The sequence below is a fragment of the Eurypyga helias genome, unplaced genomic scaffold (assembly GCF_000690775.1).
Source record: "Eurypyga helias isolate BGI_N326 unplaced genomic scaffold, ASM69077v1 scaffold10522, whole genome shotgun sequence".
Classification (NCBI taxonomy): domain Eukaryota; kingdom Metazoa; phylum Chordata; class Aves; order Eurypygiformes; family Eurypygidae; genus Eurypyga; species Eurypyga helias.
In genome coordinates this window covers 1-15725 of record NW_010234094.1, presented here as the reverse complement: position 1 = coordinate 15725, position 15725 = coordinate 1, and the positions used below count along the sequence as shown (strand labels likewise).

At 38.3% G+C, this 15725-nt stretch overlaps 1 protein-coding gene across 1 annotated transcript in view; it reads left to right on the top strand.

Annotated features, from left to right (window-relative positions):
- CENPF (centromere protein F, 350/400kDa) overlaps positions 1 to 15338 on the top strand; it is a gene marked incomplete at its 3' end in the record, with an annotated part of 37870 nt that extends 22532 nt beyond the window's left edge. The window contains exons 10-17 of the mRNA XM_010161939.1: positions 772 to 907; positions 1981 to 5435; positions 6987 to 9275; positions 9839 to 9991; positions 11067 to 11243; positions 11981 to 12142; positions 13998 to 14175; positions 14862 to 15338. Coding sequence (XP_010160241.1) covers positions 772 to 907; positions 1981 to 5435; positions 6987 to 9275; positions 9839 to 9991; positions 11067 to 11243; positions 11981 to 12142; positions 13998 to 14175; positions 14862 to 15338 — 7027 coding nt within the window. The remainder of the gene's footprint in view (positions 1 to 771; positions 908 to 1980; positions 5436 to 6986; positions 9276 to 9838; positions 9992 to 11066; positions 11244 to 11980; positions 12143 to 13997; positions 14176 to 14861) is intronic.
- Between the last annotated feature and the right edge of the window lie 387 nt (positions 15339 to 15725).

Below are 15725 nucleotides of genomic sequence, written 5' to 3'. Positions count from 1 at the left end.
TTTTTTGTCATCCCGACCTTTCCATTTCTTGAGCTTGGCTTTTGTGAATTGCTGCCCATCTGCTAGTAGTAAACGGATGAATAATTGACGGCCTGTTTCCAACTGGGCCATGCCAGTGCCATGCCATCTGTTGTCCAGCAGCACAAGGGTTAGGAGATAAAGGATTTGTTTCCTTAAAAGAACTTTTCTTTGGCTTCTTAGATGCAATGTAGTTTCATGGTAGTTTTGTTTGTGTGGGGGTTTTCACTTATTTTATACTTAATTTATTTGGAAGAAAATATTCTTAATGACAAAACAACCCTCTCAAAATCTAAGCACTTCCAAATAAAATTTGACCAGTGTTGCCATGATGATGATGATCAGTGGAAAGAGAATTTATCTCTACATGATGAGTGAAATCTGATCTACACATTTCTTCTTAATTTTGCAGGGATTTATTTCCTTTGTTGCTTCGAGAAAGTAGCCTGACTTCTTCAACTCAGATTTTGTAGGATATGTTCTATCCTATCTCAACCTGTTTGAGGCAGGTCATGTGGAGTTGTTTGCTCTGTGCAAACAGGGGCATGCTAACTACATCAACTGGCAGCATCTCTCAGATGCTGTTAACTAGTTAAGAATAGTTCAACTTATGTTCCCAAGCAGTGCTTGGTACAGCTGCCCAAAGACTTAATAGAACCTAATGGAATGTCTTTCTTTTGATTTAAATGAACTGAATTCTTTGCTGCTCTTGGCAATTCACAAGAAATATGGTCTTCCTTGATTTTGGTTTAGGAAGTGAAGCAGGAGAAAAACCTTCTTGACTGTCAACTTGAAAAAAAATTGCAAGAGATCCACCAACTTGAAGAAGAGCTAAATATGATCAAGCAGTCTCTAAAGAAGAGCCAGAATTTTGCAGAAGAGATGAAAAGTGAGTTACGTGTTTAAATGTTGCATGTTTAATAATACATGTTTCCTGCAATCCTCTAAGTCTGTGAATTAAACAAAAAGGTTTCCACTGTGGTATCTGATTAATGGTTTTAACCAATACTGAATTTGTCCTAAATAGAAATGAGTTTTTGTCTATGAAGATACGCACTTCCTGAAGATACACAATTTTGAAATTTGTTGAAGTGTACTGAACGTATCTGCAAACTGAATTTCACAAAATGTATTTATACCAGAAAACTTCAGTCTTCTAATTCTTTTGTGTTTCACAGAGTTTAAAACAGAAGGTAGGAAATGTTACATAACCACCGACTATAGTCTTTCTTGCAGTGTATGTTTCCAGCTGAGAACACGGTTTTTCAGGAATTGAGTTGAAATATACTTTGTAGTTCTCCTGAGTCTGACTAAAAAAAGGGGATAGACTCCCACTTATTTCTGTACATCCCACTTGTTTCTGTGCATCAGTCAAACTGTGTAAGATTTTAAAATGCTTTTGAATTTGATTCTGTTCTCCTTAAAATTAATGACCAAACTTTTCATTGCCTTTCAACTGATGATTTGGTTTTGATCAAATAGAAAATTTGCTGTCTTTATGGGCTGTCTGGTGGAATGTGAGGTCTTTTTTATTTTTTTGTTTCCTGTACTTATCCTTGGTAGTTATTAGTCTGTTCCTATGGAGGCAGGAAAACAATTATGGCAGTTTGGAAAATGACTGTGTAGACATTCTTTGGCAGAAACATACAATAAGACTGACGCAGAAGAAGGTCACATACTTGAATGTGACCTCTCTGTAAAACAAGGCAGTGCTACTTTATATAAAAATTTGGTGACAGTGAGACACCGAAACAACAGTTAGATACACCTGTGAAGTATCGACTGACAGTTTTGGAAGGCAGACTTGTACCAGAGGGCAGAGTGGAAAGTTGACAAAGTCTATGAATACACAGTGTCCGATAGCCTAAGGTGATATAAACAATCCTTTATCGAGTGAGAAAAATTGCCAATGTAGAATTGTCAGTGTTGACTGGCAAATATTTGATGGTGTTTCTTTTACAGATAAGAATACTTTTCAGGAAGCAGAGCTGAAGTTACTGGAAGAGAAGTTTAAAAATCAAGAGAACTCTCTTTCACTGGAGAAGCTGAAAATAGCTTTAGCTGACATGGGAAAGCAACAAGATTCTACCCGAGATCTGCTCAAGGAAAAAGAAAATCATATTAAAGAACAAAACCGTAAAATAAGTAAAATGGAGGAAGAATCAGAAGCTTTGCAGAGACTTCTTGGACTCAAGCAGAAAGAATGTGAAGAATTGCAAAAAGAGGCTACTGCTTTTTCTCAATGGAAAAATGAAAATGATCATCTTCTAAATAAACTTAAGTCTGAAAAGGAAGGTATGCTGACTCGTATTAATGACTTGGAGAGTTCCCTTCAAAGTCAGCAAATCAAAAATCATGAACATAGTGAGAAACTCAGACTGATGGGAACTGAAAGTGACAGGAAAAGCACAGAAATTAGAGAACTTAAAGACATGCTAGGACGTAAAGGTGCAGAACTAGAAGAGCAAAAAAAATCTTTTGTTGACCTTCAGCGGAAAGCAGAATGTTCTGATGAAAAGTACTGTAAAGAGATAGAAAATATGTCCTGTAAAATATTCCAGCTTACCAACCAAGTTGGTGAACGGGAAGAAAAGTTACAATTAGCAGCAAGTGAAGGACTGCAAAGGGAGCAACGTTATCATGACCTTGTTGGTGAATATGAAAAAACCCGTTGCCTTGTAAAAGCAAAAGATACTTCAGAAATGACAGAAGATGGAGAAGTTAATTTACAAAGAGCTCTGGATAAAACTGTTGTAGATAATACACAGCTTGGAGCAAATAACTCCACTGCTGAGGTTCATGGATGTGCAAGAGCTCTTCTAGGAGAAGAAGGAAGAACTAAGGATCTGGCCATTTTACGAGATCAGATCTCTTCTCTTGAGAGTTCCTTAGTGGCTCAAAAGCAGCTGAATTCAAATCAGCAGCGGGAGTATGAAGACTTACTGCAAATAAAGGGTGAAACAGAAGAAAGATTAGTTAACGTAGAACAGATGCATGAAAGCTTCGTGACAGAAACCAAACAGCACATTAGTAACCTGCAAGCGGATATTTTGACACGTCAGAAATTAGTTGAAAAAGCTTTAGCTATCCTTGAGGAAAAGGACATGCAACTGCAAACTCTGAACGAAAGATTAGAAAACCGACAAGCTGAGCTTCAGGATTTAAAGATCAATAATAAATTGCTTGAGGATTCGGTAAGACAGCTGAAGCTCATGTCTGGGACCTGGGATTCAGAGAAGAAGGACATGTCTTCAATGATTTGCTTGTATAGCAAAAAAATTGAGGAACTTACTGAAGAAAATGCAACCCTTAGGGATTTAAGCAGAGCTTTAGAGCAAGAACAAATAACTTTACTGGAAGCAAATAAAAACATTTCCAATAGTTTAAAGGAAAGAGAAGAAATAATTTCTGAAATGTCCGGAAAACTCAACAAGGAAAGACAATGTATTGAATCAAGAACTGAAGAAATCAAAACAGAGCTTAAAGTTTTGCAAGCAAAGTATAAATCAGTAGAAGAAGAAAATGCAAACATGAAGAGTATTCTGAGAGAGCAGACAATTGAATTTGAGGAAAAGAAAGCAAGATTAGAACAAGAAAAACAGCTATTTAGTGAGAATAAAGATATTTTACGTAAACTAATAGCCTCAGAAGAAATAAAGGATTTTGTCCAAGAACTTCAGCAACAGCAGTCAGAATTTTCCAATATCCAAAATGTGCTTTCTATGGAGCCTGACTGTTTAAGACAGGAAATGTTAAACATCAGGGCCACACAAAATACTGTGCAAGAGAAATGTGGTATCGTATTCCAAGACAAGGAACAATTGGGGAAGGAACTAGAAACAGAACGTGAACCTCTAAGGTGTGATGTTAGTTGTGCGCAGAGACTCCATTCAGAACAGTTGAGGAAGTCCATGGAAGAAAAGGATGCTGAGTTGCATAAATACCAAGTTAAACTTGAGCTTCTTCAAATGGATTTTGAGGACCGAGAACTCTCCCTAGAGAATTACAGGTCAGAAGTGATGCAACTGGAGACTGCTTTAAAAGGCATGGAAGTAGAACTTGAGAATAGTGATAGAGAGAAAAAGAGACTGCAGCAAGAACTACTGTCTGCTAAAGAATTGAAAACTTCAGATTCTCTACTTTCAGTATTGGATGAAGCTGGCCACTCGCTGGAGGATACTTATGATAGCGTTTCTCAGAATTGTGGCAAAAGAGGAATGGATGGAAGTTATTCATCGGTCCTGCTGGAATCCTCTTTGCAGGTAGCGATAAACAATCTGAGCGAGCTCGAGAAAATGTGTGAGAGGTTGCAGAGTGAGAACATTGTATTAGCCTCTGGATTTAAAGACTCAAAAATCAATGGCATCTCAGGTATTAGTAAAGTGGCAGAGGAGGAAGAGAACATAATGAATGCAGATAAATATTTAAAAGTGGAGAAAGCTATTTTTCCTGATGAGCTTATAGATCAAGGTGATAACAGTGATCTGGGAATGTATTTTGATAATAAGGAAATGTCCTTCAGACTTAAAGAATGTGGTGCTGGACCCAGTTCTGACTACGAAGATTTGAAATTGTCCAGCAAAGAAGTTAAAATACAGTTTGCTGAAGTAAGAGAGAAGCTTTTGTCTTTCCGCAATGGGCACATAAAACTATACGAAGAACATTGCAGTATGAGCTCAAAGATATCTGAGCTACAGTCTAATATTGAAATACTGAAGGCAGAAAATTCTGCGTTGTCGACGAGTCTGAGCAATGCTCATACAGATTCTGTGAGAGTGCCGCTATCTTCCAGCCAAAATGATGTGCTGTCTAAATTAGATGAAACTAAGTCCACGTTTTCTTCCTCAGATCTTTTTGAAAGTCCCTATTTTATAGAAGTAAGCGAGGTGGTTGATTCTTCTAACAGTGGTACATGCAAGTGGACAGAGGAAGTGAATCAGCCAGATGGTTCTGCAGAAATAATTCCAGAAGGTGCAACAAAAGTTTTGGTTGAAAATTGTCATAAGGATCGCAAATCGGACTCTGTTAGAGAGCCCAGGAGTATAACTCCTAGAGAATCTAACCTTGAGAGTAGAATTGAAGAACTTCAGGTGCTGTCTCAGACATATGAGAAAGCTATCAAGGTGCTCGAAGACCAATTTCACATTCAAGAGAATATGAAAAATGAGGAAATACAAGAGCTGAAAAAAATTATTCTTTCCGAAAGAAAAGAAATAGATCATCTCAAACAGCAAAATCTATCTGACAAGGAAGAATGGCAGCAGAAATTGAAGAACGTGACTATGGAGATGGAGTGCAAACTGGCAGCAGAAAGGAAGCAAACTGAAAATCTGTCTTTGGAGCTGGAAGCAGCAAGATTCCAACTACAAGTCCTTGATTTAAGTTCTCATTCACTGCTGTGCACGGATATTGAAAATGTAAGTAATTGCTGTCATGCAAATCAGTTTTATATAAACCCTTTTGTTTACAGTAACCCAAATTTAAATTTTGAAATTGACTGTGTTCAAAATTGTGTCCCACAGAAGTGGTACTGTTCTTTAGAGAAAGTAGAATAATCCGTACCTTGAGAAATAACAAATGCTGACAAAAGCAGTAAGTTCCCTCTGTTAGAGCTGTGTAATCCTTTGCGCTACTTGATGTTGCTTCAGGTCGGTGTCAGTGTGGATCCTGCGGTGTGGTTGGGTGTGCACGTGCTGTGTGTATCTGGACTGTGCTCACGAGCTTACATCTGACTGAACACAGTTGCTTACAGACACACATGATTCCCGTGTCCCTTCATGGGCCAGGTAAACTAGGACTGATCCAACATCTCTAACTCTTTTCAGTACCGTCAACAGCAGAACAGAACGAGCTGGTAGCGGAACAGTTAATTTTCATTTCAGCCTGAATTCCTTAAAAATACCCAAGGGAACAAGCAATCTGGGAGTCAGCTCTGTCTTTTTTCGGCGCTCTACATGGCGTGCAGTCAGTAACCTGGGTTTTGCCGCTTCTTGCAAGGAGCGGCAGGATCAAAACTTCCCTCGGAATGGAGGGAAATCAGTTTAATTCTTGCATACAGTGTATTAGACTCATTCCTCTTAAAAATAAATCTAACAGGTGCATTTTCTGCTTGTGAGAATTCCAGTGTTGACCATTAAGTCCTATGCAAGTGGCCTCTGGTGCCCAGTCAGCATAGACTCAGAAATTAAAGTTTAACACTGCTCTCACAGTCAAAGCATCTTGAAGCTCTACATGTTGGCCGACTCCAACACTGAGCAACTGTTCCTGGCAGAGAGGAAGATCTTTCCCACGTACGTGTTGCTTGTAATTCACAGAGCCTCCACACTTATACAGAGACACTTGAAGAAAGACATACTGTTCCTTACCATACCTAGCTGGAGAGCTTTGTTAAGGTGCAGCACTCAGTACAGATCATTCAGGTTCTGCCTTCAGACACACTTCTTTTTTGGAGTCCTCGGGTTTTGAAGTTACTTGTTTTCATTGTTTCAAATGAGAGCATCAGGTGGCACCAAATGTAAGCCCAGCTCTGACAGACAGTGGCAGTTTGGAAAAGGGATTGTTTGAGGATTTGGGCTTGTGTCCCTTGCAGATTCTCTTGGCGTCCAAGAGAAGATGAACAGTAAGCTCCATGTGTGATACTAGTAATTTTTCACTTTGTCATGTAGACATTTATTTTTGGAAAATATGGAAGTGTATGATATCTTTGCACTTAGTCTTTCAGTAAAGTTGGCTGACATTTCTCACTCATTATCTTTGAAATCTCAGTATCTTTGATGCATGTGTGCATAAATAGGTGTAAATCCTTTCCATAAGAAAACAGATTCTGAAGAGAGGAGGATGCTATTTTGCATAAAGAGAGGAGCAGATTTACTAGTTCAAGAAAAGTTTTAAAACTCACCTTGTTTTATTGTTATATATATTATTTTTCTTTTCTCTTTTTTTTAACTGATTGATCTTAACCTTTGCAGAACACTGAACAAGAAAACAGTAGTCCTTATCAATTGAGATTGCCTATTGAAACCTCAGCACCGCAAAACAATAAACCTAAGCTAATCTCCATTGAGAAAATGGTTGTAGGAGATACCTCTGTGTGTGAAAATGTAACTGAGACCCCTGAAGCCAGATTAATGGAAGACCGTACTGAGAAGATTTCTGGAGAACATGAATGTAGAAATATGACAGGAAAAATAACCAGCCCTTCAGACAATGCCAGTGCATTGTCATCTTCTAATAGTAGTATGGTTTTGAGTGCAGGGGATTTTTTTGAAAGCCCAATAGCCACTGAAATGCTTCAGGAGGAGGCAAAACACCAAACTGCTGAAAATTCAGAGCTGATCTGTGAGACAGAGGAAAGCAATAAACATGTTGATTTACTAATGAAAGTTGAGCAATTAAACTCAGAGCTGGACTTTCAGAATGCACAGTTAACTCCAAAGAGCTCAGTTTTTGCAGAACCGGAGGAAGCTACTGTAGTTAAGGAACAGAACTGTGACATAAAGGAAAAACTGGGCTCAGTCTCTGTCAATAAGCAGCGATTTTCTCTGGGAGCAGTAGAAAAAGAACCTGAGAAAGTAAAGTCTGAGCTGGTGATACATAAAGTTAGATTGTCTAATGGAGCAGAAACATTGGATGATGTAGAAATGACCAAGAGAGTTGTTCACGAACAATTTCTTGCAGCTGAAAATGAACAGAGGAGACCAAAATCTGAGCAAGTTAATACTGAGAAGCACGCGTTGTTCACAGAGCAGGATACTGAAATGCTTCAAGCAAAATGTCAGCAATTAGAAAGGGAGAGGGAAGCTAACCTGAAAACTATTGCTAGCTTTCAAGAGCATCTTGTTTCAGTCACAGCTGAGAGAAACCGTATTGGCCATGAACTGAGTGTTTTGTCTGAAAACAAAAAAGAACTGGATCAGAAGTATCAGAAGTTACAAGAGAAATTAAAAGTACTAGAGTCAACTAAGCTGGATTCTACTGAATTCACCAGAACGTTACAGGATGAAGTGAGGACACAAACAAATCTGCTTGAGGCTGCAGAATCTGATGTAAATCAATTATCAAATGAAAAAGACTATCTTCTGCAGAAGTTGCAAATGTTGGAGAAGGGTGCTGTGTCTTTTGCCTTAGAAAAAGAAAAACTCCAGAACCAAGCAGCAGATTTGAACAAGGAGAAAGAGCTGCTTGTAAGAGAGTCAGAAATGATGCAGTGTAAATTAAGATCATCAGAAATGGAAAATACAAAACTTTCTAGGTCTTTGGAAAGCTTGTTAATGGAAAAAGGTGAACTTGCTGCTAGACTTAGCTCGGTGCAGAAAGAAGTAGACCAAATGCGATACGGAATTGAGAAGCTGAAAGTAAAAATTGAATCCGACGAGAAGAAAAAACACCATGTTGCTGAAAAGCTGAAAGAGAGTGAACGGAAAGCTGACTCTCTTCTGGACAAAATAGAGAGGCTTGAAAGAGAATTGGAGATGTCAGAGAAAAATCTAGAAGATGCAATTGTTCAGTCAGAGGCTGCTAAAGCAGAAGCAGAAACAGTAACAATGGAGATGGAAGAGATGGCTGAAAAGCTGGAGTGTTTGAACTTAGAAATTGATCTCCTCACCTCACAAAAAGAGTGTTTGGATAAAGATTTAAAAGAAAAGCAAGAAAGAATCCTTGAACTAGAGTCTTCGAATTTGACTACAGCGAAACTGTTAGAAGAAAAAGAGGAAGAAAAGATGCAAATCAAAGATGAGTTTGAAAATACTGTGGTGTTGCTGAAATCTGAGCTCAAAGATATAAGTGAGAAATTAGAGTTTTCTTGCAAGAAGGAAGCAGATGCTAGAGCAAAAGAGCAAGTCTTGATTAATCAGATGACTTGTCTTGAGCAAGATAAAACAATACTATTACAGGAGTGCCAGGAAATAAAAAATGAAAATAACAAACTGGATCAAACGAGGGAAGTACTTGTTCAAGAATTAATGGCTTGTAAACAAAGACTCGATGAAAAGATGCAAGAAAATGGTGCTCTTCAGAAGCAGGTGAAAGAAACAGAGGAGCTGTCTTTACAGGTGGCACACATGCAACATGAGCGTGAATGTTGGCACCAGGAAAAGAAAAGACTGCAGGGTTTGATTACTGGGTTGAAGCTGAAGAAGCATTTTTCTGATAATGAAACCTTTCCGGATATGCTGAGTGTTCTAAAAGCGTCTTATAAAGACCTTGAGAAGGAACTGGAATCTACACTTTCTGAAAAGAGCACTTTATGTGAAAAGGTAATACCATTTCCGTTAGGGCAGAGTTCCCTTTTTAGGAGTGAGGATAAAGTGTCCTCTGGGCTTATCACTTCCTTAATAAATTATATCTTAAAATAACTTTAACCTCAGACTTTTACAGTAAGCATCCTATTTTTAAGATTAAGTTTTCAATGCAATCATGAGTTTGCAATGAAGTTACAGAGCGGGAAAGCACATCCTTGTTTGGTGTGGGATGAACGGGAAGGTTGCTGGGAAGTAGGCATTGAAGTTTAAGTAATTGAATACTGCAGGATAGTTTCCTCTTTCCTGTAGAAGCAAAAGAGGAAAGACAAATTAGTATTGAGTGAGTGGGTGAGTTTTTCTATCAAGAATAGATATTGGGAAGCTCACAAGAAAGTGTGAAGCAACAATTGGACACTTGCCATGTGGAAACAGCACTAGCCTGTTGTGACTCTTGCTTGGCGTTGGCTCAGCTATGGGAATAAAATAACCCATCTTAAAAATTGCTTGTTGCATGTAAGGAAATGATTTGGAGGTCATGACACGTGTATTAAAAATAATTATGGAAAATCTAATTTCAGGTAAATGAACTGACAGAGAGTCGTATTGAGCTGCAAGTCAAGCTAAGTGATACTGAACAGAAGATTTCCAAATTACAGGAAGAATTTACCACAGAAAGAAACAAGCTTGCTGAAGAAATACAACTTCTTCAAGAACATTCAGAAAAGAACAAAGTTAGTGATTCCTTGTGTAGGATTTCTGTGTTGGAGGCCAGATGCTCAAGTACAGTAAATGGGTGAAGGTTGATCAAGGAAGCTGTGCTAATATATAATATCAGAGGTTCTTACTTCCAAATTTCCAAAATTTAGTGTTCTATTCTGAGCTAGAATGATGATTAGTTAGTAGGTTTTCCGTTTTCCTTCTACTGAAAGTCTTTCCTTGGAATAAAAGCCACAGATGGATATCTTTAAGTGCCAAGAAATTCTCTACTACAGGCATTCAGTTGCCGGGCTGAGGATGTTAGAAGTTTAACATTAATCAGTTGGTTTTTTTTTAAATTAACTGCTTTGAGGTTTCAGTGGCGTTAAACTACTTTCAGGACAAGGTCAAAGAAGGAACAGTTTTAGAGTGTTTATTTTTGATTTGTTCATATTTAATTCTCAGAGGCTGGTTTACCATCTAGATGACTGTAGGTCATATTTGAAAGATATGTTTAGACCAGCTTAAGTAGTCTTCTGACCTACTGAAGTTATTTACAACATTTTATAACCAGAGGGTTGTTTCTGTTGCAGCCTGAGGATTTGGGGGCGGGTTGAGAGGGGGGTGATGGAGGAAGAGATTTCTGCAGCTTTCAGAAATCCTGTATGGAAATACAGGCCAGGTAGCCAAGAAATACAGTTATAAAAGTGAATAACAAAATGTTTTGAAAGTTTTGTCATCTTAGGGTGAGGGAAATGACCCTTAATCTCTCAAGTCTCTATCAGGGAGAATAATGTTTGAAGAGGTGAAGCTTTGATTTTGGCAGTGTTATTTGGTTTAAGTGTTGGAAAACTTGCGCTTGGTGTACCCCTCAGGATCATAAGGTTTCTTTGTAAAAGACCCTCCGTTGTTTCCTATCCTGCCTTCTGTGTTCAGATGTTCCATTCTTTGATTACAGTGTGTTTAGCCACCACTAAATATTTTTTTCTTACCAAGTTGTTTTTGGAAATTCAAAGACGTTTCAGATGTATAATCAAATAGATTAATAGGTGACTGTTTCTCCATGGAGAAAATTCTAAACACTGAAGAATGTGCTATTACTGTTTACAGATTCAGCTGCATCTAAATATGGCAGAAAAAACTGAACTGACAGAGAGTTTGGAGATGGTCCGGAAAGAACTACAAGAGAAAGAAAGGGAAATGAAAAGAGAAATATCTGAACACAAAGACAAACTACTTCAAGTGGAGAAAGAGCATCAGGATTCTTTGACAGAAGCAAACCGAAAGGTAAATCAGCAAATGGGAAGAATGGTGCTGTGAGTTTTTAATTAAATCCCATGTATTTTACAAAATTTTGCTGATCCTATTGCACAAGAAACTGTCTTTGTTAACAATATTTCTGAACTCTCTATAGACTTACCTTGGAACTCAGTAAGTGTTAAATTACCTTTTTTCCACATAGCGGGCAGTGGAAGGTGAATTTACCTCAGAACTCTGTGTTAAGTATATATATCATTTATCTGGGACTATGCATTTGAAAAAGGGAAACTAACAGTAAGTTTTAGTCCAGGAAATGGTTGTTTTAGTACAAATGGGGAGGAAAGATTAACCACTTTAGGATAAAAGGGGAATTTGTCTGAAATGCATTTGCCAGTCATGCTGTATACAAAGAGCCATCATCTTTTCTGTAGAGAAGATGTGCTTGAGGCCAGTAGGACACAGGCAAACAATTTACTATAATGATTTCTTCATAATTTTCATTCTTGTGAATATGAAGTAAATTTAAGAGCAAGTTATAGGAAAATATAAGGGCTTTCTAATGGCAGACTTTTTAGAAGCAAGATTCTGGTATTCAAAATGATACTTGAGATGAATTGCTCTTTCAGTTTTAAACTCCTTAAAACATACCAGGCAGATTTGCTGTGGAATTCCTGTGGGCTCTGATACACTCTGAAGTACATCCTTGAAGTACAACTCATGTCCTTTTTGGTATCATACTAAGAAGGCACATTTTCTTTCTCTAGAACAAGGTAGAAATTGAGGCCTGTCAAGAGAAGGTGAATTCCCTGGAGCACTGTATCAGCTCACAAAAATTGGAAATTGAGCATTTGAAGTCAATTAAAGAAGAACTTAACAATTCCCTTAAAGAAGCTAATCAAACTTTAGGAGAACTTCTGAAAACTAAGGTAAGAAAAAAATATGTAAGCATTGCCAATCACATGAGACCCAAGGCATCAGGTAGTGTAATAAATGTAGAGCTGGGGACCTACGCTCCGGAGCTTTGGCTTGGTTTTTATACAGCCGTTGTTTCACTAATGAGAATATAGAGCATGGAGGAAACATTGTTAATATCGATCTACATTAGAAAAATTGTTAAGTATGCCCCGACCGAGATCACCTGGAATTGGTTTATGTGATACTAAACGTAGTGTCTATTGTCTACACTGGACATTGCAACTGGGTTGTAATGTGGTTAGAATACGCTCAGAGACTTAGCAGTGCCTCTCGTTTCTGTTTGTGAATTACTTTGATAATAAAAGGTATCATGTTCTGTCTTAAGCATTGGTCCCAACAAATTGCTTTTGATTCTTGAGCTTATCAATTCCATTTCATACAGAATTCTCATTATAGTTATTAACTAGTGTTTATTTCTCTAAACAACAGAACTGTCTCAGTGCTGAGAGAATATGACTGCCACATGCTGTAATAACTGACTGCTGGGAACAGCTCTAGATGTGCTTGGTTTGCTTTCTAGTAGTATAGGAGAAGTTTAACTGTCCATGTAACTGCATTTCTGTCTCAAATCCCCCAGCATTTATTTCATCTTCTTTTGTTGTTGTTGTCGTCCTGCTTCTGGCTGTGATTGATTGCTGGCTCCAGCTCAGTACTCCCACGTCAGGAATGAGTATCTAAATACACTCTTGAAGAAACAGTCAATTCAATTTACTTGCAACTAAACACTGAGTTGCAGTGCGTTCATCTTGCTCACCAGTTCTTTATTCCACAGGGCCCTCCATGGTGGTGTTAATTTGTTTAATACCGGCAGTCCAATGCCATAGTCCTATAGTGCTGGTGACAGCAAGCAGTACCCATGGTAGTGTGAATGTAGCACACAAGGCTTCCAGATGGGCTCCCTGTGTGGTTATTTGCACAGGTTGGTACCAGACCAGATGAGCAGGGAGCAGCCCAGGAGAATGGAAGTGGGTGGAAAGGAATGATCTGCTGCTGCTGCTGAGATCAGCAAAAACAAATTCCAATTTCATGTTGGAATTTAGAGCTCAAAGCAGGCCTAGGTTATCTTGCCTCTGTGGTAACAAGATGTATTAGGGACAAAAAGAAGAATAAAGACGACTCAGACTACGAGAAAGCAGTTTAGAATTTAGAATACTGGTTTGAAATCTGTTATGTGGAAAGCAGCACTTTCTCAAGCCATGTCAATGAAGTGATAACAGGTGGGAAAATGACTACTGCCTCAGGGTTCATACAGTTTCCTCAGAGGTAGGATGTTAGTCTCAACTCAGTAATCTGAACGTTCAGAATTTGTTGTTATATCTGAAGAGATTAAGTCTCTTGATTTTTTTGAATTCTTGTTTTTGTGCTGAATTAATCACCTGTGTGTACCTGTCTAGTAAGAGGACTTTCATGGTTCCTGCAGTAAAGGAGCTGCTATGATGAGGTTGTATGGAAACAAACAAACAAGTATACGTTACAACCATAAAATCACAGCAGGGTTTGGGTTGGAAGGGACCTTAAAGACCATCTAGTTCCAACCCCCCTGCCATGGGCAGGGACACCTTCCACTAGACCAGGTTGCTCAAAGTCTCATCCAGCCTGGCCTTGAACACTTCCAGGGATGGGGCATCCACAGCTTCTCTGGGCATCCTCTTCCAAAGCTTCACCATACAACATGCTCTACATGCAATACCAAACCACCACGCTCTACAGCTAATATTGCATAAGAGCTGAGCTTCCATTTGACGTGTAATGTTTAAATGCAAGAATTATGTTTCTGGTGTAACAACTACATTTATTATTTTGTAGGATGATAATATTAACATTATAGTTCAACTGAAGAAGGAAAATGAATTAGCCAACAGTGAAGTGCAGCTGTGGATGAAATCCTGTAAGCAGATGGAACAGGAAAAGGAAATGTTGCAGAAACAACTCGTTGAACGTGATGAACTCTTAAAGAAAAATCTAAATATGTCAAAGAAAGAAGGTAACTGGTTCTAGAGTCAGTCTTAATGCTGTCTTAGTAGTACATTAGTCTGTAAAATTTTTTTTTGCTAAAATGTCCATTTGCATATGGAAGTCTGATACAGAACATGATTCTTAACTACTATAAAAAATACAACTGCAAATGGGTCAAACGTTTTCAAAATCTAGTTCATCTTCTTTCTCTTAAAGTATCAGAGGCAACTCTGGATTATGAATATGTGTTATAAAGATTACATTTTTGTGGTTAAAAGTGACTTAAGGAAGGAGGAGTGTATTTTTCTTAATAACTAGTGTTTGTGTACAGGTTCTTTTATGGTTTTCCCACAAGCTTTCCCCTCTGATTCTCATGCTTTGTTCTTTATATTTTGGCTCATCTCATGAGATGCACTGTATTGGAAATTATACTTAAAGGGGTACAAACTCGAGTGTTCAGAAGTTACAAAATGACAGGGACAATGTTTGCCCATGTTCTTGTCACAGATTCTTTCAAATTTTGAATGTCTTTATTTAGCAAATGCATTACTATGTCTAATGTATTACTGATTTTGTTATACACAGTCACTTTTTTGTAGTTGCAGTTATAGAACATGTATAATTATTTCAACTATGTGTGACTATTGCATTATAAATTCTTATATATGCATCTTTTTTGTCAGTTATGTGAATAATGATATTTTGCTTTGAAAGGTGCTGTTGAGAATGCCATTACAGAAGAAATGAAGTTAAAACTCGAAGAACTACAGGAATCTACAGAAGTGAAAACCAGAGAAGCAAATGAAAACTTGGAGAAATACTGTTCTCTAATTGTTAAATATTATAAACTAGAGGAAGCAAATGAGATGCTAAAAACACAAGTCAGTTTGTTGAGTGCTCAGCTGAAACAACCGGCAAGTGATGCTGTCAGTAGTCCTTTGCTGAATTCAGAGAAGTCATTAACAGTGAGCAATCAGACTGTCAAAGAGATGGGGTCAGATGAATGTAATACAAAGCTTGCAAATAAAAGGCAGAGATGCGAAGAAAACAGGAAAGATAGTGGAGAACGAAGATCCCCTCTGCCAGAGAATTCATCCAAAAGAAAAAGGAAGGATGATGTCTGTCAAAATCTGCTGGGTCAGAAGAACACTAACGGTGAGCCAGATGAGCTTCCAGAAGTAGTGAAAAAAGGTATTTACAGAGTTTACAGTGTTCTATAAAGGCAAACATTCTCTGAGTATAGCAGGTGTTCGATTCATAGTATGGTTTGGGTTGGAAGGGACCTTAAAGGCTATCTATTTTCAACCCCCCTGCCATGGGCAGGGACACCTTGCACTAGACCAGGTTGCTCAAAGCCTCATCCAGCCTGGCCTTGAACACTCCCAGGGATGGGGCATCCACAGCTTCCCTGGGCAACCTGTTCCAGTGCCCCACCACCCTCTCTGGGAAGAATTTCTTCCTTACATCCAGTCTAAATCTACCCTCTTTCAGTTTAAATCCATGACCCCTTGTCCTGTCACTACAGACCCTTGTAAAAAGTCTGTCCCCCCCAGCCCCCAGCTTTTTTGTAGGCCCCCT